Raw genomic sequence first — 25,791 nt, forward strand, 5'->3', positions numbered from 1 at the left:
TTTTTTTTTTTCTTGTTTTGATGTTTGATCCCGGCCAATCGGGAAGCGGGTCTGATACCCATCACCCATGGCTAAAAAGGACAGGCGCTCCTTTTGGACGACTAGGAGGAGGGGAGGAGATGCACGGCGGATGCGAGGAGGAGACGAGCCGCTGCCCGTTGCCTGGATGCTCGATCCCCACCACTGCCTGGTGCTCCGATCCCTGCTGCTCCTCCGATGCCCAATCCTTGCCGCTGCATGGTGCCCCGATCCCCGCTGCTCCTCGGATGCCCACTGGTGCTTGATCCTTGCCGGTGGGGTGGACTGGGGGTGGGGGAATGGAGGGGTTTGAAGTGCGGTGGGGTGGGGGGTGGTTGTTTGCCTCCTCCCCCAAACAAAAAAACACCAGCCACCACTGAAGATGATGCTGGGCATTCTCCAGCCAGGAAAAGAGGCGGGGCTCCATCTGACTTGCTGCAGCTCCTAATGCACATTGTGAGAAGCTCACAGTGTGCAGTGAAATCAGAGGAAGCCATTTCAGTCCAGGAGAGGAGCCGCTACAACTGTGCAAGACTGAAAGGGAAGGCCGGATTTCAGCTTATAGCAATTACTGACATTTCATGACGGTTAAAATAGGATTTTCAGACTTGAAAGGGATCCACAGATCAGACAATTCTAATACATGACTTGGAGCGCGACACAGAGCACAGGATGTGCCCATAAAGATTTTATGATTCTTTTTTATTGTATGAACATTTCCTCTTATGTGGCAGCCGCTGAAACTGGTTGATCAAGGCTGCCTGTCCGGACAGAACTGTGTGGATTCCTTTAATTAACGTCTAATTGACCAATTAAGGCATATATCATCATTAACGGATTGTAAAGGCTATAGAGATGGAAACAATATGTCATCTCGAAGGAGGGGGGGGGGGGTGGGGGGTGGAGTATGGTGGGGGCTTTAGATTCAGTCTTTTTGGGGTTGTGGCAGGATGAGCATATAAATGTAATGTGTGATTTTCATATAATGCTCACAGATATTCTTTAGGGTTCATTTAGACATGCAGTTGGGGAAGCAGCAAAAATGTGTGGTTGAGCCAGGTGATTGCCACCTGTCCGTCAACTGCCCCTCACCTTTACAGGAGAAGTATGGACTTTCTCTTTCTATTTCCCTGAGTGGATGCAGCATCTGCCCCCCCCCCCCCCCCTGCTGGCTCAAACACAGCCAATCGCTCTCTGCACTGTCCCCCCCCCCTCACTCACTGGGCTGTGGAGGGGGGCAGTAGCGGCCAGCTCAGGCGCTCATCGGTGGCAGTCCGGGCATGTGATCTTTCCCCGAAGCCTGGACCGGCTCTGTGACATCAGCTGACAGTGGGATCAGCCCGCCATCTGCTGAAAACAGGTCACAGGAGTGCAGAACGAACTTGCCCCCCTGTGATCCACAGACATACAGCCAAACAAGCTTTGGCTGGACTTCTCTAAGCTTACAATAGGCAGCAGACAGGAGTGCTTACATGCCGCGGGTCACGGTGACGGCAACGTTTACCCGACATGTAGCGCTACAGGCTCCGGCAAATGGGGAAGCGCCGCAAACGCCCCACAACACATTGCGGCGCGTTTGTCTGCAAAAATGGGGTAGCCTCTGAGGCGCGACCTGAAAGTATAGGGAGATTTAGACGGGAGCTTAAATCTACCTTTACAGCACAGATAGGCAACCTCGGCACTCCAGTTGTGTTGAAACTACATATCCCATCATGCCTCTGCTTCCAGGAGTCATGCCTGTGGCTGTCAGTCTTGCAATGCTAGTAGTTCCAAAAAGACTGCTGAGGTTGCCTTTCCCTTTTTTTTTTTTTTTTTTTTTTTTACAAATGTATGCAGTGATCTGCTCAAGAAAGATAAACTCAGAATGAACAGGCTGAATGTAACCCAAGAGATGATAGGTGACAGCAGAAAGTACATGTGCAACCCAAGAGATGATAGGTGATAGCAGAGCGTACATGTGCAACCCAAGAGATGATAGGTGACAGCAGAGCATACATGTGCAACCCAAGAGATGATAGGTGACAGCAGAGCATACATGTGCAACCCAAGAGATGATAGGTGACAGCAGAGCATACATGTGCAACTCAAGAGATGATAGGTGACAGCAGAGCATACATGTGCAACCCAAGAGAGGATAGGTGACAGCAGAGCATACATGTGCAACCCAAGAGATGATAGGTGACAGCAGAGCATACATGTGCAACCCAAGAGATGATAGGTGACAGCAGAGCATACATGTGCAACCCAAGAGATGATAGGTGACAGTGGAGCATACATGTGCAACCCAAGAGATGATAGGTGACAGCAGAAAGTACATGTGCAACCCAAGAGATGATAGGTGACAGCAGAGAGAACATGTGCAACCCAAGAGATGATAGGTGACAGCAGAGTGTACATGTACAACCCAAGAGATGATAGGTGACAGCAGAGCGTACATGTGCAACCCAAGAGATGAAAAGTGACAGCAGAGAGTACATGTGCAACCCAAGAGATGATAGGTGACAGCAGAGAGTACATGTACAACCCAAGAGATGATAGGTGACAGCAGAGAGTACATGTGCAACCCAAGAGATGATAGGTGACAGCAGAGAGTACATGTGCAACCCAAGAGATGATAGGTGACAGCAGAGAGTACATGTACAACCCAAGAGATGATAGGTGAGCTGAGGGTACATGTGTATGTGCAACCCAAGAGAACAGGATGACACTCCCTCCCGAGGCACTATCATTGTCAACTGTAGAGATAACATTATGTAATACCAGGGCTCAACAAACCCCAGGTGCCAGGTCCCCATGGCGACTAGAAATTGCATCCTGGCATGTGGGCTTTTGTCAGCCCATTCACTGTTGCAGGGATGCACAATTTGTATCGCCCGACGCCCGGGCAGGTCAGTTTTTTTCGACATTTGGCCCTGGTACTGGTAAGCAGCTTGGCTGCCAGTTGATTGCCTCCGCACGCGCGTGTATAGTACCCCCCCCCCCCCCCCGCTATGTAGCCCGGGCTCCACTTGCTCATCTGTGGGACCAGCATAGTGGGCGCCGCAGGGTAGAGGGGATTGAGGACACAGGTCTGCTCTCCTCCCCATCTTGTTCCTGTCATACACCTCACTTCTCGGTCCCCTTTGTTTCCTGGCCGGGGAAACTGTCAATGTAATGCAGTGCGATTTGCATTGCATTCAGTGGAGACATTGGGGGGTCTTTTAGACCCTGCATGTCTCATTAAAGAGAACCTGTCACCAAAAAAATCATCACATAGGGGATTATGCCCCCCACCCCCACATATACACATGTGCAAAAGCATGCATTGTGGCACCTAAGCATGAAAACGTTGATTGCGATACACATGTTACATAACGTACATGGCTTCTAACTTTTCCTTAGCTGGCTGCTAGATTCAAAGCAAATTTGTCAAGCCCTGTGTAATAGCGTGGTAGTGACAGGTGTTTAGGGCTATGGAATCCTGTAAAATGGACACTAGAGAGTTAAACACATGTCCCTGGCAAAGGTGTCAACCTTAGATCATCCACAAAGACTGTGTGATGGTAGACGGGAGATTTGTTTATAAGCAGCAAAAGGTACTGGTGAACATGTATCCTGCAAAGCACTACGGAATATGTTGGCGCTACATAACGCTGGGGAAAAAAATTATAACCTTTAAGCCCTTTCACACTGAGCTGCGTTAGCGGTAAAGCACCTTTTAGCGGCGCTTTACCCTCGTATGCGACCGCTAGAGGGCCAGTTTAACCCCCGCTAGTGGCCGAGGAAAGGGTTAAATGCACCCTTAAACGCGTCGCTACCAAAGCGCTTTGCAGGCACTTCGGCAGCAGTGCCCATTCATTTCAATGGGCAGGGGCGGTTTAGAAGAGGAATATACACCACTTTTCCAGCGCTCCAAAGATGCTGCTTGCAGGACTTTTTTTAACGTCCTACGAGCGCAACGCCCCAGTGTGAAAGCACTCGGGCTTTCACACTGGAGCTACAGGGAAGGCATTTTTCAGGCGCTTTACAGGCGCTATTTTTAACACTATATCGCCTGAAAAACGCTTCCAGTGTGAAAGGGGTCTTACTAATACATTTTTTTCGTTGCGTTCTACAGAATCTTTGCCCGCTGTACAAGTCGGACATCTTGCTGATGTCATGACACACAGAAACACACCAAACAATAGTCATCGTAGGTTGAAGGTTCACAAGGTGCTATGACTTACATAGAATTGGAGTGGGAGGACCGCATGAGCGGCGTGGACATCACGGAGCCATTGTGAGGTAACTTTGGCGAGGAAGGGAGGGAGGAGTCCGTCATCTCCTCGATATCCGAGTGAGAGGACGCCGATTTGGGGGACTTCTTTTTACCAAAGGCTTGCTTGAAGGAGCTTCTCAGCTGGAAGGAAAGACAAGCACTGTGAGGAACCTCGGATAACAATATGGCTGACAAAGACACTCGATGATGAAGAGTCCTGTGATGTGAATTTCGAGAAAATGGTGAACTGGTGGAAGAAGTCACGAGCAGACAATGATGATGATGATGACGGAAAAAAAAAGACACTATGGATGACACAAGATGGATGATGAAAGCGTGCGGCTCTTACCTCATTCACCTTGATCAGGACACGAAAGCAAAAATGGAACAGAAGAAAAGGAAGGAGAAAAAAACAAAAAACAAAAAAAAAAAAGTTTAACAGACAACATAAATAACTTCTGCGGGCCACAAAAAAGGACAAACATGAGCGCTAATGAGTAAAGGCTGCTGGGTAAGATTATAAATGCACTACAGGAAGGCTTTGGGACTATTTAGGATCAACATGCATGAAACCCATGGCAGAGACTTTTCTGTCTTCTCGTTGGCGCATCAAAGCTACTCTAGGTTTGACTACTACTTTATTTTATATAGGGATCTTCTTATGGTCAAGGATGCCTCCATTGGTAACAATTCTCTCAGACCATACCCTCATTCATCTCTCTATGGCCCTATTGGATCCCTAACCCAGATCCTCCTCTTGGTGACCTAACGAAGACCTCCACCAGGATTATACATTAGTAACAGATGTGACTAAGAACTTTGTTACTTTCTTTCAGCTCAACCAAGAGACAGACACCAACCAACTCACCAACTGGTAGGCCAATAAATGTACAATGGACACCGGCGAGGCCCCTTTGCCTTCCCTGTCCATCTCTTTATGGCCCTTTTGGACCCCCAACCCAGATCCTCCTCTTGGTGACCTAACGAAGACCTCCACCAGGACCATAGATTAGTAAAAGATGTGACTAAGAACTTTGTTACTTTCTTTCAGCTCAACCAAGAGACAGATACCAACCCACTCACCAACTGGAAGGCCAATAAGTGTACAAAGGGCCCCTGTCAGGCCCCTTTGCCTTGCACAGAAAATTATAGAAAGTTCAATGTAGCATTTTCAAGCACAAGACTTTGCTCTACTCAATGAGCAGTTGGGGGACCTACTGGCAGACTAAAAATCCCAGCATGCCCTGCTACGTGGAATAAGTCCAGATCTGTAAAACTGGACTTATGAGGGAAGCAAGCCAGAGCTGAAGAGAGAACAAAGCTTTAACGTGGGGGAGGGGGGCAGAGAAGCAGAGACTGTACAACACATATGTCAAACACAAGGCCCGAGGGCCGAATCCAGCCCACCAGGCCATTTGATGTGGACCTCGCACCTCTCCTGCAGCTGAGGCACCCCCCCCCCCCGTCATCTCTGCCCCTGCTCCCCACCTTGTCTAAGCAGTTGGCAGAAGAGAGGACGAGAGAGAACTACTCCTACAGATCCTGCCCTTTTTTGTGCAGCCACGGAGAGGCTCATATCTGCTCCCCCAGCTCAGCAGTCTGCAGCAGAGAGGACAGAACTCCTCCTACAGATCCTGCTGCCCTTTGTGCAGCCAGGGAGAGGCTCATATTTGCTCCCCCGGCTCAGCAGTCTGCAGCAGAGAGGACATTACTCTTCCTACAAATCCTGCACCTCTCTGTGCAGCTGCAGCACCCCCTCGTCCCTGCCTCCCCTAGTCTCTGCATTCAGTAGCTGAATCCAGCCCTCCCTCCAGACCCTGCACTTTCTGCTTTCCTAGCTCAGTCCCCAGCGTCTTCCTGGCAGAATCGCAAAGTAAGGGGGGTGCACTGTGATGTAAGGGAGGGTGGGGGGCGGGGTATAAACATCAGATGTAAGGATGTATGATGATCCTTTCACTTGCAAGGAGCAGCTACTTATGGCTGCCTAGGAGGTCAAAAATGGCAAAAAATTGGGAACATCTGATGTGATAAATGGTCACCTAAAAGTCAGCTCAGATTGCTTTCTTTGTCACTTATCCTGTAATGCATTTTATCTCAGCAGCTCAGATGTTAATTGTACTGTTTGACATACAGATAGCTAGAGAGAGAATCTACATGAAATACCGTAATGAAAATATGGAACAATGAAAATAAGTTACAGTAGAAAAATACTTTAAGCGATACGTTAGCATTCCCCTTTATAAAAAAAAAAAAAAAAAAAGCTGACCAATAAATGGTGTTTTTTTTTACATTACTGTATATCCCTCATAACAGGGGCCCCTTGGTTTCCCCGCCGGTCGGTGTGTACTCTTACCCAATTCTTCCGATTCTTTTTCTTCTTGGAATCGCTGTCCACGTTGCTTCCCACGCTGGAGTGGCTCGTGGCGCTGTTCACACTGGAGACGCTGTCCGATGAGTGTTGCCGTCTAATGCGCAGGTCAGCTGACTGCATTGACCCGTTACCTGCACAACAAACACGCCATATTTTAGGGAAATTAATTATGATCAATATCAAGGTCTCATTTAGACTTCTGGATTGCGGCAACGCGCACACTGCTGAACGGTGGTGCCATTTATTCTAAACGCCACCCCAATGGCCTTAGAGCAACCCACCTGCATTGCAGTGCGCCGCAAACACATGTGAACCGAGGTCATGTGACCACAAATGCGCCGAAAGATGGAAATTCACAGCAACTGCTGCTTAGCTTACCAGTAGCTGCAGTTCTTAGTGAGGATCTCCACTTGGAACTGCTCCACTGGCTTGTCGTCTATTCAAGGTTTACCCTCTGAGTTGAAGTTCAGCACTCACTCTAAATTCAAACCCAGCACCCTGATTCCCCTCGGGGGCGGGCAGAGCATGTTATGGTTCCTCAAAAAATGGGTGGCTGCTTTCTCAAGCTGAACAAATGGAACTGTTTCTCCTATATAGCCTGTCCATAGCCGATTCGTTTTTTTCTATATGAGCAGGGGGTCTCCAAACTTTCTAAACAAAGGGCCAGTTTACTGTCCTTCAAACATTAGGGGGGCTGGACTGTGGCCATTGGGAGTAAAAAAAAATTGCCGATGTCAGTGGGAGGAATTGTGCCCCATTGCTGATGTCATTGGGCCCCATTGTTAGTGTCCTTGGAAGAAATTGTGCCTCGTCATTGGGAGGAACTGTGCCCCATTGTTGGTGTCCTTGGGGGAAATTGTACCCCATTGTTAGTGTCTTTGGTAGAAATCTGTCACTGGGTGGAATAATGCCCCATTGTTGGTGTCAGTGGGAGAAATTGTACCCCATTGTTGATGTCATTGGGCCCCATGGTTAGTGTCCTTGGGAGAAATTGTGCCCCATCATTGGTGTCATTGGAAGGAATTGTCCCCCATCATTGGGGTCATTGAGCCCCATTATTGGTGTCCTTGGGAGAGATTGTGCTCTATCATTGGTGTCATTGGGAGGTATTGTGCCACATTGTTGGTGTCCTTGGGGGAAATTGTGCCCCATCCTTTTATGTCAATGAGCACCATTGTTAATGTCCTTGGTAGAAATTGTGCTCTGTCATTGGGAGGAATAATACCCCATCGTTGGTGTCAGTGGGAGAAATTGTGCCCCGTCGTTGGTGTCATTGGGCCCCATGGTTAGTGTCCTTTGGAGAGATTGTGCTCCATCATTGGTGTCATTGGGAGGAATTGTGCCCCATTGTTGGTGTCAGTGGATGAAATATTGCCACAAAAGTCGGATAAAAGCAAGCAAAGGGTCGCAGGTTGGAGACCACTGTATTAGAGGGACAATCGAAAAAAAAAAAATTAACGGATCTTCCCATCCACACAAGTGAGGGGGATGGTGAAATCCTTCCCGCTGTGCCACTTTATTTTGACAGCAGGGACTGCTCTGCTCTCAGAATACAATGATCAGCACTGCAGCCCTTGATCAAATGAAAGTTTTCCAACTGTCCCTTTCAACGGAATTCAATCATTAGATCGACTCCTTCTGTCAAGCGGGAACGGCCATTGCCGGATCAAAATTTGCCCAGTCCCTGCTAAACGGGCTGAATTTTGGTTAATCTGCGGCCAGCTTTACATTCTAGTTGCACAGAGCTACATCCCCGGGTTTTCTAATTCTGCTCCAGCAGCCAATCACAAGGCTTAGTAGACAATTGAGGAATTGCATCAGAAATTGCCCAGGGAGAGAGCAAAGCTCTCAGGGGATTGGGAGGGGGAGATTGTTACCTTTGCAGCTGAGCTCCGGGGTGTTGATGACACCGTTAATAGCAGCTTGCGCTGCGGCGTTCTGCTTCTTCAAGAGGTCGATGGTTTTTTTTAACTCGTTAAGCTCCGAATCCTGCAAAGGGAAAGACGGGGAAGTGACAGACATCCCAAGACTTCATGCAGACATTCATAGATGACAATACCGTTCTTTTCAAAAAACAAAAGCTTTTAGGTGTAGGCCTTTTTCACATTGGGAGTGCTAACAGTGTACACCTATAGTATGTGAGGCTCCTGTATACTTGAATGGGGAAGTGCAGGTGTTCTGTGCATCCCCATGCAGGCAGGCCCATTCATGTCCATTGGGATGCAGAGGCTGCATGGACACACCCGCTGCTCCCAATTTGATAGCCGTGCGGGTGCACAGTGTTCAGGGCCTTGCACCCGCTCCCATGTGGATGTCAAATTAGGAGCAGTGTCTGTGTCCATGCAGCCCCTGTATCCTAATGGACATGAATGGGCCTGCTTGCATGGGGGATGCACGGAACACCTGTGTATCCCTGTGCCAGTAAACACGGCAGCATTTATGAAAGAGGCCTTAAAGCGGACCTACAGTCATTTTTTTATCTTTCCATCTATTAAATCTTCTGCCCTTGTTGTTGTTTTAACTTTGGATACTAAAACATTTTTTTTCTGCCAGTAAATCCCTTCTACAGTCCTCTTCCTGTTTCTTGTCTGGTCATTAGCCTAGGTTTATGACATCATGCACAGCTCTCTCTCTCTCTCTCACTCTCGTGAGAGTTTGACAGGAAGGGGGGTGAGTCATAAGAGGGCCAACGAAAGCTGCAGAGCTGGAGGTGTGCGCCTCTGTAAATCCAGGAAGTGAACAGGCAGCAGCTTCAGCTGCCCACAGTTAAAATGGCTGCAGCCAGACTCAGTGGAGGGAGATTTCTGCAGCATATTTGACAGGTACAGAATCACAGCATATATAAAATAATATGCAAAGTAGTTGGGAAGCTTCAGAATGGCAAATATGTTTTTATTACAAATTATGTGAGCAGACTGCAGTTCCTCTTTAAAAGAGAAGCTCCAGACTCCTTAAAAAAAATGATGTCAGCAGCTACAAATACTGTAGCTGCTGACTTTTAATATAAAGGACACTTACCTGTCCAGGGATCCAGCAACGTCCCCCACCTGAGCTGATCCTTCAATCGGCTTCGAGTGCAGGTGCCGACCTTGCGGCTTCACAGTCTGTCTGTTTCCTACTGCGCATGCGCAAGTCGCACTGCACCTTGTGAATGGTCCCATAGGGTGTAAACAAGCGGAGCTTCCCCTTTTGGGTGGAGCTCCGCCTTTAAGATGGGTATGTATTATAAGAAAGTCGGTTTTCCTGGGTTTTTTGTAGATGCTATAAGTTGTGCGCAGACCAATCAATATATACTTATTGTTTTTTTTTTTTTACCACAAATATGTAGAAGAATACATATTGGCCTAAATTTATGAAGAAATTCGATTTTTTTTTTTTTTTATTGGCTGTGTTTTATAGCAGAAAGTAAAAAAATCTTTTTAAAATTGTCTATAGCACAAAAAATAAAAGAAAAACGCAGGAGGTGATCAAATACCGCCAAAAGAAAGCTCTATTTCTGAGAAAAATTGATTTGGGTACAGATTTGCATGACTGTGCAATTGTCAGTTAAAGTAAGGCAGTGCCGTATCACAAAAAATGGCCTGGTCATGAAGGGGAGGGGGGGGGGGGGGTAAATCCTCTGGAGGTCAAGTGGTTAAAGGCGCAATATAAAATAAAATGTATTATTATTATTTGTATCCATTCTGTGGATCTGTGTTTCCTCCACCTCTCCTGCTGAGGAAGCAAAGCCCTGCTCTGTTCTTCTAAACGCAGGGGTCTCAAACTGGCGGCCCTTCAGCTTTTGCTGAACTACAAGTCCCATGAGGCATTGCAAGGCTGACGGCTACAAGCATGGTTCCCTCAGGCAGAGGCATGATGGGACTTGTAGTTCCGCAACAGCTGGAGGGCCACCAGTTTGAAGCCCCTGTTCTACTGGGGGGGGAGAATCAGGGTGTCTTATGACAGATCTTCCCCTATTTAGTACTGGCTTTCAGAAAATACCCAGAAAAAAGTCTCCATATTACAAGACAGAAGGTAAGAATCTGCAATACAATTTGAACATCCTTCCAGCATTAAGAGCTGAGCTGGAAAAAATGTTTTTCTTTCTTTCTTTGTAGAGTTTTTAATGTTTCTATTTATTTCTTTCTTTGTAGAGTTTTTAATGTTTTTCTTTCTTTCTTTGTAGACTTTTTAATGTCTTTCTTTCTTTGTAGCGTTTCATGTTAATGAAAGATGGACGGTGTACTTACTTTCTGCTCTGCTGACATGGTGAGACTCTGCAGCCGGAATGTCATGTTGCTTAAACTCTGTTCAAAGGCAGCCACAAGGTGAGCCTGAAAACACAGAAAAATAAAAAACACGTTGAGCGAGCTGCTGTGCAGCATAAGATTCTGGTGATTGCAGGAACATCTACATTTCAAGCTGTAAGTTAAGAATTGTGTCCTGGATTTCAGTCATTTGCATCTTAATGATCTCACACATTCAAAACACAAGAGCTGAGGAAATGGAAGTAGATTTATCTGCTAAATAAATGGCTTTTTTTTTTTTGTTCATTGTGTATTAGAAACAATTGCCAACTTTGCATAACACTGTTTTCACACTTCTTCATCCAGTGCTGCTGATCTCCTGCAGCCTCTTTTGCCATCAGGTGTGGCCTGTGATGACTGCATGGCATTCCTCAGGGCAGGTTTTTCCCGATGTGGACCATAGCTGTGAACTGTATGTAGAAACAGTCACTTGTATCCTCCATGGAAGACCAGCACAGAGCGTTGTCAGCCCCCCCCCACAGGAAGTGCCTGAACTGGTAGGATCACCAGGGATTTCTTTTTATAAAAAAAAAAAAAAAAAAAGATACTTGATAGTCACCCGTGCCCGTGTTGACGAAGATGGGGGGGGGACACAGGTGGAGAACCTATGTGCTTTTCATGGAGTGCTACCTATCTGGCTTGTGTATACTCCCTTTAGTTTGACTTTGTTGGACCTGTTCCTGGTATATGCACCAGACATGAACACCATGTTTTCCTGTGGATTTTTGCAATTCTTAATTGTCTGTCTTGCAAAACTCAATAAAATGTGATTATAAAAAAAAAAAGCTACAGATTTGAAAATGACTTAAAATGACATGAACATATTGGGGCTTCTATGAGAATGTAATCATTGTGTTTACATCGGCTTGAATCCTTTGTTTGGAGGAGAGGGTGGTAGGAACCCTTCATATCTTTACCATATTACAGAACCAGATACTATGACATCACTCACCTTCTACCCCCAAACATACAAGCCAAAGAAAACTGTACAGGTCGCTGTCCCTTTAAATAAGAGTCTACCATGGGGTGCCAATATCAGCTGGCATGTGGAGGAGGCACCCGGCCAATAAACAGGCAGGTGAGGAATGTGTCTGGGAGGTGATGGAATCTCTCAGAAATCTCACACTCTCAGAATAGAGAGACGATGCCAGAAACCAGCAAATAGAAAGATCCTCACACGGCTATTGCTACAAATTATTGCAGCAATCAATTTTGGCCCCCCCCCCCCCCCCCCCCAATCAACATGCCAATTAAATGTTTCTATAAAACCTTTTTATTTTCATTACATAACTTATATTAGACCAGAGCGTCTCTGTGCTTCTCTATGCCAGGGGTTTTCAAACTTTCGAAACAAAGGACCAGTCTACTGTCCTTCAGACTTAAAGGGGGCCAGATTGTGGCCACAGAATAGAAAAGGTCCCAATCTCACTGGGAGTAAGCAATGCCCTATTTTTGCTGTCGGTGGGAGGAATGGCGCCCCATCGTTGGCCTCGGTGGGAGGAACGGCGCCCCATCGTTGGCCTCGGTGGGAGGAACGGCGCCCCATCGTTGGCCTCGGTGGGAGGAACGGCGCCCCATCGTTGGCCTCGGTGGGAGGAACGGCGCCCCATCGTTGGCCTCGGTGGGAGGAACGGCGCCCCATCGTTGGCCTCGGTGGGAGGAACGGCGCCCCATCGTTGGCCTCGGTGGGAGGAACGGCGCCCCATCGTTGGCCTCGGTGGGAGGAATGGCGCCCCATCGTTGGCCTCGGTGGGAGGAATGGCGCCCCATCGTTGGCCTCGGTGGGAGAAAGTCTGCCTCATCATTGGGAGGAATTCTGCCACTTCAATGGGGTATGTGGGTGAATTATTTCCCATTGTTGGCATCAGTGAATAAAAATAGCACCCCAAGGGCCGGATAAAAGCAAACAAAGGGCTGCATCTGGCCCCAGGGCTGCAGTTTGGAGACTGCTGCTCTATGCCATGCAGACTGATCACGGTTGGCAGGGTGCTGTACATAGCTTCCTGAAAACATCTCAGCACTTCTCTCAAGAGCCATCAGCCTCGATGTGGGCTGGCTCTTGGGAGGAGTTGCAAATGCAAATATCAAAATGCCCTGATGGGTGGGCATCAGTCTGGAAGAGAGGGCGTTCCTAGTCAGGCTGTATTTACATAGGTAATAACCACATGTGATCCTGAGCCTCCATGATTGAAAAAAAAAAAAAAACGAAATGTAATGAATGAAAAGGTGTGGGGCCAGGGTCAGTTAGGCTGGAGAGGAAAGGTCTATATGATGCTGGGTGTCCTCCAGCCAGGAAACAAGGCAAGTTCTGACTTGCTGCCGCTTCTAATGCACATTGTGAGAAGGTCACAGTGTGTAGTGAAATCAAAGGAAGCCATTTCAGTCCAGGAGAGGAGCCGGCACAACTGTGCAGGACTGAAGGGGAGGAACAGCATCGTGTTATATAACAAATTTCTTTTATTTTTTTATTTAATAACGGTCCAATTGAAGGTGGAGCTTTTCTCTTTATCTTTACACAATTCTATACATCAAAGGCTTTGATCAGCATTACAGATCACTGACGTGCGATGACTCAGTCGTCTGTTTCATCCCCTATATATATATAGCACCAGCCACCTGCGTGACATGCTGGACAATGAGAAGAGGACCGGCCCTCTGTACATCGCCTGTTTCTATATATACACCAGAAATACCTGAGAGGAAACGGCCGAGACACAAACACCTCTCCACTCCAAGTACACATCACAGGAATTGTATGATCCCAAAACACGTTCACTGGAGCGCAGCTAACTCGCTGCAAATCCCCGAGCAAACAGCAGAAAAAACACGAGGACACAATGGGGAGCAGGATGTGAGTCTTCTCCATTGTACTTCTAACATAACAAACAAGGAAGAGCGCGAGGAACAACGGCCAGATGAGGTCACCTCTGACCCGACCACTACTTCATATCACAACATATTTGTTTTATGGAACTCTAAAGGGCCATTCACACTAGGGAACAGCATGTGATTCGCACAGAAATGCTGTGTGACCCCTGTAGGATTCACATGAAGTTCTGTGCAATGCAATCTCAGCCCATTCATTTTGAATGGGCTGAAATCGCACAGCATCAAAAGTACTGCATGCACGACTTTTTTTTAAAACACACAACACTTTTGTACCATGTGATCCGGTGCAGGCCAACGCACTGCAATTGCGGAACCTGCGTTTGGGGGTGTGGTTAACTTTGCAATGACCCCGAGGCCAACGCAGTTGGAATGTGGTGCTGGTAAGCCTTGATCACCTCTGGCCTTGAAAGGGGTGAAACATACAGATGAACACAGAAACGAACTTACGTTGGCACTAAGCTGGGTTGTCAGAGCGGAAACCTTTTCTTGCGAGGCATCGAGTTCTCTTCTTAGCTTGCGGATCTGGAAAAAAAAAAAAATAAAAAAAACATGTTTATAAAAGATGGCTGCTGCAAGAATCTATTACATTTTGATGCAATCTAGATCAGGGGTCTCCAAACTTTCTAAGGAGAGGGACAGTTTACTGCCCTTCAGGGGCCAGACTGTGGCCATCGGGAGTACAAAATGTCCCAGCATCAGTGGGAGTAAACAATCCCTTGTCATTGGTGTCAGTGGGAGGAATAATGCCCCATCATTGGCGTCAGTGGGAGGAATTGTGCCCCATCATTGGTGTCATTTGGAGGAATTGTTCTCCATCATTGGTGTCAGTGGGAGGAATTGTGCCCCATCATTGGTGTCAATGGGAGAAATTGTGCCCCATCATTGGTGTCATTTGGCCCCATTGCTTGTGTCATTGAGAGGAATTGTACCCCATCATTGTTGTCATTGGGCCCCATTGTTGGTGTCATTTGGAGGAATTGTGCCCCATTATTTATGTCATTGGTAGGAATTGTGCCACATTGTTGGTGTCATTGGAAGGAATTATGCCCTATCATTGGCATTAGGAGGAATTGTGCCGTTCATTGGTGTCAGTGAATAAAATAGCGCCACAAGGGCTGGATAAAATCAGGCAAAGGGCCACATCCAGCCCGCAGGCCGTAGTTTTGAGACCAACGTTTTTAAGCTTCGAGAGAACATAAAATGAATGTAATACTCACCTCAGACTGACACTTCTCCTCTGGCTAAAAATGGAAAAAGAAAAAAAAATTAAAATTCATATTAGGAAACAGCAGAGTGGTCAGAACAAGAAGTGATGAGAAATCTCTCCAGCGGGGGGACCCGACAAAAAACACATTTTTTAGAAGAGTGGGGGAGGGGGTTAGAATGTCTAACAATGTTTTTTTCTGCAGATCTTCCTGTATCAGTGACAACTGCTCCCCTCATGTTTGGTTCAGGTGTCATAGACACAGGAAGTCAAGAAAAACCTGCCCCCAATGGGGTCACAGAAATAACCGTCTGACAGAAAACATTTTATAACTTATTATTTTCACCCTTCACCTTTAAGGCTCCATTCATACCTGAGGACTTTGTTGCTCGAAGCTCCAAAACACTCAGGGAGAAAAAAAAACCAAAAAAACCCCAATTACTCTCTATGGAGATGGTTCACATCCCCATGTCAAGTCATCTGAAGCCAAATGCCTGAAGCTCAAAAGGTTTTGGAACTACCTTTGTAGCTTGATTTGGGCAGACTGGTGCGTTTTTGATTTTTTTCCTCCAAAGAATTGCATTGAAACCTGTGATTCGCCAGTTTTTGAGTGTTTTTAGAGTGCTTTGTGCTGGTCGTTAGGAGCCGGCACCCACCGGCATCCTAACAACCAGTGACTCATCCCTGGTGGCACCCACTGGCTTCCTAACAATAAGTCATCCCTGCTGTCAGTGAAACAAAAAAAAAAAAAAGTGTAGCCCCCCCCCCCCCCCCAATCTATACCAGGCCATTCAGGTCTGATTGGTATGGATTTTAAGGGGGACCCCAAACCAAAAAAAAAAAAAGAAGGGCGTGGGCTCCGCGGAAAATCTGTATCAGGTCGGTCTTTTATGGATTTTAAGGGGAACTTCACACCAAAAAAATTACATGGGGTCCCCCCTATAATCCATAAAAACCCATACCAGACCCTTATCCAAGCATGCAGCCTGGCAGAAAAGGGGGGGGGGGCACGGGTAGATCCCACCTTGCAAAGCATCTTGCCCCCATGTTGATGAGGACAAGGGCCTCTTTCCCACAACCCTGGCCTGGTGGCTCTGGGGGTGCGGGATCAGCTTATCTGAATCTGGAAGCCCCCTTTAAGATGTGGACCCCAAGATCCCGGTTCCCCCCTATGTGAATGAGTAGGGGGTACCCCTACTCATTCACCAACAAAAATGTCAAAAGTAAATAAAAACACAGTTTTTGATAAGTCCTTTATTAAAAAAGGAGGTCAGATGTATCACCTCAGTTGATAACTAGCAGCAAAACATTGGAAGCATGGGGCTTTAACTCTCCAGGTACGGGATATAGGGGGGGGGGGATTTGATGGGGATTCTAGATTGACTTTAAATAATTGTAATAAAGGACGAGAGTTTTCAGCTCTTTGATCTTTTATATAGCTTCTCTAATTATTTTTATGTATATTTTGATTTAATAGAGAGTCTACGGAGCTTCTATCCATTTTATGTTGTATATAAAAAGACAAAAAACCCCCCCCAAAAAATTAGAATGTTAAAATGAAAGTGGCTTTGGAGCGTGTGGCAGGATTAAGGCACCCAAGATTGGGGGGGGCTTTCCTTGAAGATGAAGTGATACAACGTAGACATCACCCAGTTTAAACATTTATCTTTTCATCTCCTATAAATAGAAGCGGCGGGTGTGAAGTGCACAGACTTGTTACCTTTCCCTTATTTGGGCTGTTTGCTTTTTTTTAATAGAACCTCGCTGGATCGGCTCATTTACTGGCAGAGAATTCTCTGGCAAGCAGAGCTCCCCGAGTGCTGGAGACGTTAAACACTCCGAGTCGCGGATCTCAAACAATCTTGTTAGAACAAGAGCCGCCGTTGTCTCGCATTCCTGTGCAAAATGACGAGATGGCTGAACAATAGAGGGGCGATGGGGAATGGGGCTGTGTCTGCACAAAGGGTGTCCCATCTGTCCGCTCCCGTCCTGACCTGGACAATGTACAGCCCACGCTCATAAGGATACATGGAATCTACATCATTTTAAGGCCAAAGGGTCGTTCATCCAAAAATCAATTACAAATGTATTGCTTATAGACAGTGCTGGGACAAGGTCATGCAGGGTGAAAATGCCCAACTGCGCCTGCCCACTAGGTGGAGTAAGGGTTGGGGGTCAGAAGGCGCCTGCATTCATGAGCGGCAGAGCTTCTTGTGCTGAGAGCGTGCGCTCCCATCATACTGACAAGCAGTGGCGGCCCATCCATAAGGGGCGCAGGGGCACCGGTCCATAAGGGGGCGCAGGGACGCCGCCCCCCAAAGTTTTGACCAATAGAAAATTGATTCATAGAACGATTTAGTGTTAAATAAATGATAATGTGACTAACATTTTTTAACATCTTAAAGTTTAAAAATGTTAGTCATATTAAGATTTGTTTAAAAATAAGTCGTTCTATGTGTGTGCAGTGCACTGCGGGGCGCCTGGGTCCATCGTGACTGGAGCCCGAGGCTCTAAATGGCTTGTTTAACATTGTGCTCTGCGCCCCGAACCCTTCTACTTTTGACTTTAGCGAATCAAAAATTCGCCACGCGTCACTTCCAGTTTCCCGGCCAATCAAGAGGCTGAAGATGTGGAACACGGAAGCCGCCGGGTATCAGGGGAGCAGTGATAGCGATGGAGGCTCCGTTTGCAGGTAAGGCCCTGGAGGGGTTTGCCACCCCCCCCAAAAAAAAAAAAATAATTTCAACAGCCACCACTGCTAACAAGCTGTCAAAGACAGGTCTCAGTCTCTGCTCATGAAGCAGAATATTTCCCTCTATTATAGGGGATGAGGAAGGAGGGCGATGTTCTATAGTCCTGTCCTAGGGTGACAATGCCCCATGGAATGGTAATGGTGGTGGTGGTGGTGGTGGTGGTGGTGGTGGGGGGGGTAGTTTTAACGTGTCAATCTATGAATGCAACTGTTTCATTTCCTGTGTTTATGTTAAGCTTTCAATAAAGATATTAAAACCCCTTCCCGCCCAGTATCCCTTTTAATAAGGGTTTTTATGGTCAGTCAGCCACATGACCACTGTAATTGGCTGTCACAGTGGCCATGGGATTGGCTGGCCATATAAACCTTTTTAAAAGGATGCTGGCCAGAAAGGTGTTAAAAAAAGGTTATGGAAAGCTTAACATAAACACAGGGAATGCAACAGTTTGCTCATAGACTGACCCTGTTGGAGTGCTGGAAATATAGTGATACCTACATTAAAAAATTATACTAATTTGCAAATAAGCATATTTTTAAAAGTGCTGCAATTCCCAGAGTTCTGCTTTAAAAGCTTATTGTTAGGTGGCATTGTTCTATATGTTTTTAACATTTTTAAATGTCTTTTTAATGCTGCAAGCACTATGGGGTTGATTAAGACCTCCTTTCACACTGCGGTGCTTTTCGGCCGCTAGCGGGGCACTTTTAACCCCAAAGAAGTGTTGTGGTGCTTCCGAAGTGCTTTTTAGGCACTTTGGAAGTGCTGCCCATTCTCTTCAATGGGTAGGGCATTTTGGGAGCACTAAATACAGCGGTCAGGACACCTGAGGCTAGGTGACAGATGCACCCCCCCCCCCATTGGGGTCAGGAGTGCACTGCTGAGGTAGTGGACCCTACAGCTGACTGCTGTGGATGGAGCTCTGGGTGGTTCAGGAAAGCAGGTACTCTGGAGCACCCTGGGAGCTAGAGCATGAGATTTCCCCGGGAGTGGAATCTAAGCGCCAGCGGGTGTTCGCCAGGGCCCCTGATGGTGGGGATGGACTTCGCTGCAGTCTGGCTCCAGGTCGCGGCCCCCAGCTCACGGTAGACTACTGGAGGATAGAAAGGAAGCAGCAGCCTGGGACAACAAGGATAGTCAGGAGATAAGCCAAAAGGTCAGGGCAACAAGCAGATGGGGATAGTTAAAGAACAAGCCAAAGGTCAGGATATGAAGCAGACGACGAAAGTCAAGAACATGCCAAAGGTCAGGATATGAAGCAGACGAGCTCAGTCAAGAAAAAGCCAAGGTCGGTAAACAGGATCAGACATAGGACACACAACAATGAGCACACGGAAGCCAAACAACCAATATTGATCAGCAAGGCTTGGCTTGCAGTGCACAGGTAATAGTGTTCCTAATTAGAGGCTGGGGTGGAGCCATGCTTGAGGGAAGATTACTTAAGCATACAGGTGAACAGCGACTGGTCTCTAAGCTGAACACAACAGAAAGGTGAGCAAACAAAAACCACTACTGCAGAGTCATGACAACAGCGCTCCCAATCCGCCCCAAAGATGCTGCTTGCAGGACTTTTCCTAACGTCCCGCACCGCCCCAATGTGAAAAGTCACACAGAAATTAATAGGAGGCGGTTTTCAGGTGCTTTACAGGTGCTATTTCTTGCGCTAAAATGCCTGAAAACCGCCTCAGTGTGAAAGGGGTCTTACTAAAGTGTTGTATACATGTTCGGATTGTTAGCCAACAAAACCGTGGACTTTTGTCCGAAGGGCGTTGGCCCAAACTTGTCTTGCATACAAACAGCAAGGAATTGTTGGCCAACAAATACAAACGTAGTGACGTACTACGTTGTTTTTCAGCTCTTTAGCGCCACTCTTTGGGCTCCTTCTGCTAATTTCGTGTTAGTAGAATTCAGGTGAGTGTTGATTCGCGCTTTTCATTTCGCACTTTCCAGTTCGTCTCTGAACGGCCGTTCGTCAACCAGACATGTTGCGGAATCGGAGGAGATAACGTGTTATTTATTATTGGCCTTGGAGTTATTGCTTTGACATTATTTTTTTTGGTTGAATAATGATTTGATTTGGTATATTTTCTATAATTTTGGATGCATAGAATGCACTTTTTTGTTAAGTTCTATTAGCAGATATCATGTCTAATTTTATTTGTTTTCTTTTTATTAATGCACAATAAAAAAATTGTGTAGAATAATACTTGGCGATGTGTTTTATTGCAAATGACAGTTTGGGAGTCGGCAGTTACATTAAAAAAAATACAATGTAAAATTGAAAAGGGACACCAACATAGTTGTATCTTTGATCTTATAAACTACGGGATAATGGTGTTGTGGTAACTTGCCCAAATTAAAAAAAAAAAAAGCATAATAATATTATTCTTGATATCACTAGAAAAAAAAATCCTTTGAAAATTTGTTTGCAATAACTCCATCAGTATCACCAGCAAAGCAGCTTCATTATTATCCCATTAAAGAAGAAGAGAATTGTGCGCCACATTTCCAGATTTCATAATTTGCCGCGTCACCAATGTTAAGGCCTCATGCACACAGGCTGTTAAAATAACGTTATGAAAACGCCAGTATCTTTGCAGTGATTTTTTTAAACTTTTTTCAGCTTTTTTCAATAGCGTTTTTTAGCGTTTTTCCACGTTAGCGTTTTTTAGCGTTTTTTTTTTTCAAATTTTTTTTTTTCAATGGATCAAAAATGTAAAAAAATGTTGGTGAATGACGTTTTTCAGCGTTAGAGCATTTTTACAGCTGAAAAACGTCTCTCAGAACCCACTGGTCCTGGGTTTTTTTTACAGCTTAAAAACGCCTATGCCACTTGCAGCTCAAAAACGCCTAGGTGGGCATGAAGCCATAGACTAACATAGGCAGGCCTTTTTAAGCTGCAAAAAAAGCTCAAGAAAGCAGCTGTAAAAACGTCCGTGTGCATGAGGACTTATTCTCCATTACGAACGCTAGTTTATAAGACCGACCGCTTCTGGCTCGTCCTTGCTTCCGAGCATGCGTGTTTGTATGTTGGACTTTTGTCCGAAGGACTTGTGTATACACGACCTGACAATCCGACAACAGACATTTGTCCGTGGAAAATTTTAAAACCTGCCATCCAACATTTGTCCGCGGAAAATCCGACAACAATTGTCCAATGGAGCGTACACACAGTCGGATTTTCCGCCAACAGCCTGTCATCGAACTGCCAACAGCCTGTCGGAAAATCCGATCGCGTGTACGCGGCTTATGACTGGAGAGTGGAGAATCTGGTGCAGCTCTGCATAGAAACCAATCAGCTTCCAGGTTTTATTGTCAAAGCTTAATTGAAAAAGCTGAAGTTAGAAGCCGATTGGCTACCGTGCACAGCTGCACCAGATTCTCATGTTATAAAGCGCTGCACTAACTGTTGGCGCTCTAAAAAATCCTGAAGTTAGAAGCCGATTGGCTACCGTGCACAATTAGTATTATTATTAATAATAGTATTATTATTAATAATAATACTAATTCTGAGTGCACCAGTTGTAGTAAATCTCTCCCTATGTAGAGGAGGATGAAGCTAAATCTGAAGGCTGTACAGCTGTGGCGGCTCCCGTAGTCCTATGCGGTTTCCTTTTCAGCGATTACAATACATACAATACTTCACAAATTCCTGAATGAAAAAGGTCAGAACAATCCGAACAAAACCAAAGTCGGAGACGAGGTATAAAGATTTGTGCGCCTTAGAAGAGCAGGCGGTATCCATAGCAACCACGCCGGTCCTTTCATCCATATTTTACGCCGCACCGGTGAAATGACGACTAGAATTTGACTCCCATCATTTGTGTTTCATTCTCCCACCTTTTACAAATCAGCTTTTATTCACTAAAAAGGAGCACCTATGGTGGTACAGGCATCATACTTACTGTAGAGTAGACGGACGACGTGCTGGATACCAGAGAGAGGGAGGAGCCGTGAACTGCAGAATAAAAGAGAGGAGATAGGGATCAGAGAGTGGCAGGTGGCTGCTTTGTGTCTCCATCAGATATCAGATATCTTTTGTAACTTTTTCCTTAACAAGATATATACGGATACGGGAGATTTACTGACACAAGAGAGAGAGAGGAAAGGAAATGCTGTTTTTATTAACCCTGTCAATGTAATAACTCCCAATGTATCTTTGTATTGAGTTGTCACCTACCAGCCCAAAGCTGAAATCAGTCTTGCAATGGGAGTGTCCGCTATGTGAGCTGTCGAGCAGAAGGGGGGGGGGCTTACAGATGAAGAGAATTCTAATTGGGCGTCACCAATATGGCAGCAGGCAAGGAGGCTGTGGTATGGACCGAGCAGCGCTACTGGTTCAGAGAAGCGTTCTCACTCTCTTGTGCTAATTAACCGGACCTGCCTTTTAAAAAATGACCTAAACTAGATGCATCGAGCTTACTTGAAAAATAAAAACAAAAAATGCCATTTATATAAACTGGAGCTAAAGACATTTAGTGGCATTGTCCATGTCTGGCCGACTTCTCTTTAATTCTCTGACCTAGACCAGAAATCTGCAGGGTTCTTCCCCTTTGGCCCAGTGTTCTTCAGTTGGGTTTCTTTGGGCAGTAGGTGTGTTTAGAGACGGGCTTTCGTATTTGGTGGAAAATAGGATGACACTTTGCAGGTGTTTGTTATGGCCCACGGGATTCTCTGCTTAGACACAAACACTGAGTAAGCCAGGACAGCGAACCGGACTGGCAGGTTCCTCTGTGTGTTTGTGTGTCTCGGGGTGACGTAAATAGCCGTATAATTCCAGCATTGTAAACTGACACAATGGGATGACAAGTCACTTTCCTTATCTTAGGCTAGGTATCGCAAACCGCAGTTACCTGTACAAATCACCATTTATTTTTTTACAATGGACGGCTGATTTTTGAAGGTTCAAGAAAACTATATATATTGTATATATTTGGCCCGGAGATTCCAGCTATGTATAGTTGGGAACTCTCTAGATTTCACCTGGGGATTCCAGCTATGTATAGCTAGTATAGTTAGGATTTATCTGTATTTGGCCCAGGAATTCTGCCAATGTATAAGTGGGAAGTCTTTGGCTCATGGATTCCAGTTATATATGGTTGGGAACGCTGGAGACTTGGCCCAAGGATTCCAGTTATGTATAGTTGGGAACTCCCCGGATTTGGCTGGGGATTCAAGCTATGTATAGCTAATGTTTCTCTAGATTTGGACTAGGGATTCTGGCTATGTATAGTTAGACTACTTGGGCGGATTCTGGAGAGTTCCTAACTATACACAACCAGAATCCCTAGTCCAAATCTGGAGAAACACTAGGTATACACAGCTTGAATCCCCAGCCAAATCTGAGGAGCTCCCAATTATACATAGCTGGAATCCCTGGCCAAATACGAAGAGGTCCTAACTATACATACCTGGAAACCCTGGGCCAAATCTGGAGCATTTTCAACTATACATAGCTGGAATCCCTGAGCCAAATCCAGATAAACTCTAATTATACATACACTACTTGGGCGAAATCCGAACAGTTCCTATGTATAATTAGAGTTTTTCTGGATTTGGCTCAGGGATTCCAGCTATGTATAGTTGAAAATGCTCCAGATTTGGCTCAGGGTTTCCATGTATGTATAGTTGGGACCTCTTTGTATTTGGCCAGGGATTCCAGTTATGTATACCTAGTGTTTTGCCAGATTTGGGCTGGGGATTCCGGCTATGTATAGTGGGGAACTCTGCAGATTTGGCCCAGGGATTTCAGTTATGTATGGTTGGGAACTACCTGGATGGGGATTCAAACTATGTATAGCTAGTGTTTCTCCAGATTTGGACTAGGGATTCTGGCTGTGTATAGTTGGGAACTCTCCAGATTTGGCCCAGGGTTACCAGGTATGTACAGTTGGGACGTATTTGGCCGGGGATTCTAGTGTTTGGATTGGACTGGATTTGGACTGGGGATCTCAGCTATGTATAGTTAGTTTTTTCTGGATTTGACCCATGGATTCCAGCTATGTACAGTTAGGAACTCTCTAGATTTGGCCAGGGATTCCAAATACTGTATGTATAGCTAATAATTCTCCAGACTGGGCCCATGGATTCCAATTATGTATAGTTGGGAACTCTCTGGATTTGGCCCAGGAATTTCAGCTATGTATAGTTATGAACTCTCCAGATTTGACCCGGGGATTGGACTATGTATAGTTGAGAACTCTCTAGATTTAGCTGGGGATTCCAGCTATGTATAGCTAATATTTCTCCAGATTGGACCCAGGGATTCCAGCTATGTATAGTTGGGAACTCTGGATTTGGCCAGAGATTGTATGTATAGCTAGCGTTTCTCCAGATTTGGACTGGGGATTCCAGCTATGTATAGATAGGTACTTTCCAGATTTGGCACAGGTATTGCAGCTATGTATAGTTAGAGTATATCTGTATTTGGCCCAGGGATTCTGGCTACGTATAGGTGGGAACTCTCTGGATTTGGCCGGGGATTCCAGCTATGTATAGTTAGGATTTCTCTAAATTTGGTCCAAGGATTCTGGCTATATATAGTTGGGAACACTCTGGATTCGACCCAGGGATTCTGGCTACTCGTTTGCTCAATCATTCCCATCCACTTGCCTTCCAACTGGCTGACTGCAGCTGTGACATCAGTGCCAGTCACATAGCAGGTGGAGCAGGGAGCCAGAACCAGAGAGTGGGAAAGTGCCAGGTGGAGGCGTGCCCTGTGCTCTCTCCTTCTCCAGCACCTACCTCCCTAATAAGAAAAAAACAATCACAGGTGGAAAATTGACATATTCAATTTCGATAGGGTGCAAGCAGGGGCACATGCACAGTTTTATGTCTTGTACAATGTGAGGACCGAAGGATACACAGAAATAAGATTGTATACAGTCAAACTTGAAGCGTGACAAGCACAAGGTGCGGGTTTGAAGTCATTCTCACAGTACAGCCTTTTTTTAAAGTCTTCCCTTTGAATTCCCCGCACCAGTGATACCGTCTAAGTGGAGACCCCCTTTGTGCCTCGATTCTCCTCGGAGTTACACAAACCAGGGATATAATATACTATCTGCTTGCAGATAATACCACTGACAGCTCCATGTGAAATTGAAGTAGGGAGATTTGGGATATCTAATCCCTTTCAATAGCTGACAACTATTTAAAGGACAGAGGGGGGAGTTGGAATGGAAGAGTGTCTTGTGTTTTTGCCTAAGGCTAGTAATGTTGCAGGAAGTCTGAAGAATTACTGTGCACACACACAACAAAACAAAAAATCCTAGCATTGAATTAGATAAACCCATGGTTGAATCTGGGTACATACACACATATGGGGAAACTATGAGGGAGCATGACTCCTAGCACTCCATCTCCTAGGGTACAGGTCTCCAAATTATGACTCTCCAGTTGTTCAGGAACTACAGTTCCCATCATGCCTAGCCATGTCTGTGAATGTCAGAGTTTTACAAAAGCCTCATGGGAGGTGTAGTTCCCACAACAGCTGGAGGGCCGTAGTTTGGAGATCCCTGTCCCTAGAGTGTGAAACATGTTTGGGTAGCAGAGCTTTGCAACAGAGCTAGAGAAAGTGATAGTGCAGACCCTCCCACGCTGAGCCTGCTGTACGGAGGACGAAGATAATATCATTTCATACCCTTATAATAGCAGAAGTTAAAGACATGTTAATCACATCAATATGTAGCAGGACTCAAGGGCACTTCAGTGCCTGTGTGGAAAGCCTTGGTAGAACCTGCCTTGCCTGTGTGAAAAGCCTTGGTAGAACCTGCCTTGCCTGTGTGGCAATGGTGTCCCTAGGGGGGGCCAGAGGGGGCCCTGACCCCCCCCCCCCAACATTATGCTGTGCCCCAATATGTGCCCCCCCCCCCCCAATTAAAAAAAAAATATAATTTTTTTTTTTTTACAAAAAGGCAATGTCTAAGAGGGAGAGCGTCCCCAGTCAGCTCCTGCGGGTGATTCCTCTCCCCTCCCTCTGGAAAGGGCCGTTGTGGGATCATAGTAAAGGGCCCCAGGATATATATATATATATATATATA

The 25,791-nt window shown here is 46.0% G+C and overlaps 1 protein-coding gene across 8 annotated transcripts in view; it reads right to left on the reverse strand.

Annotated features, from left to right (window-relative positions):
* The window catches only part of NAV2 (neuron navigator 2), a 634,885-nt gene that overhangs the window by 27,259 nt on the left and 581,835 nt on the right, over positions 1–25,791 (reverse strand). For all 8 annotated transcript variants that reach the window (XM_073604037.1, XM_073604035.1, XM_073604040.1 and 5 more), the window contains 7 exons: positions 21,658–21,710; positions 15,019–15,042; positions 14,249–14,323; positions 10,856–10,939; positions 8,504–8,615; positions 6,609–6,757; positions 4,224–4,396 (listed from right to left, as the gene is read on the reverse strand). In XM_073604037.1, coding sequence (XP_073460138.1) covers positions 4,224–4,396; positions 6,609–6,757; positions 8,504–8,615; positions 10,856–10,939; positions 14,249–14,323; positions 15,019–15,042; positions 21,658–21,710 — 670 coding nt within the window. The remainder of the gene's footprint in view (positions 1–4,223; positions 4,397–6,608; positions 6,758–8,503; positions 8,616–10,855; positions 10,940–14,248; positions 14,324–15,018; positions 15,043–21,657; positions 21,711–25,791) is intronic.

The sequence above is a fragment of the Aquarana catesbeiana genome, linkage group LG11 (assembly GCF_042186555.1).
Source record: "Aquarana catesbeiana isolate 2022-GZ linkage group LG11, ASM4218655v1, whole genome shotgun sequence".
NCBI lineage: Eukaryota > Metazoa > Chordata > Amphibia > Anura > Ranidae > Aquarana > Aquarana catesbeiana.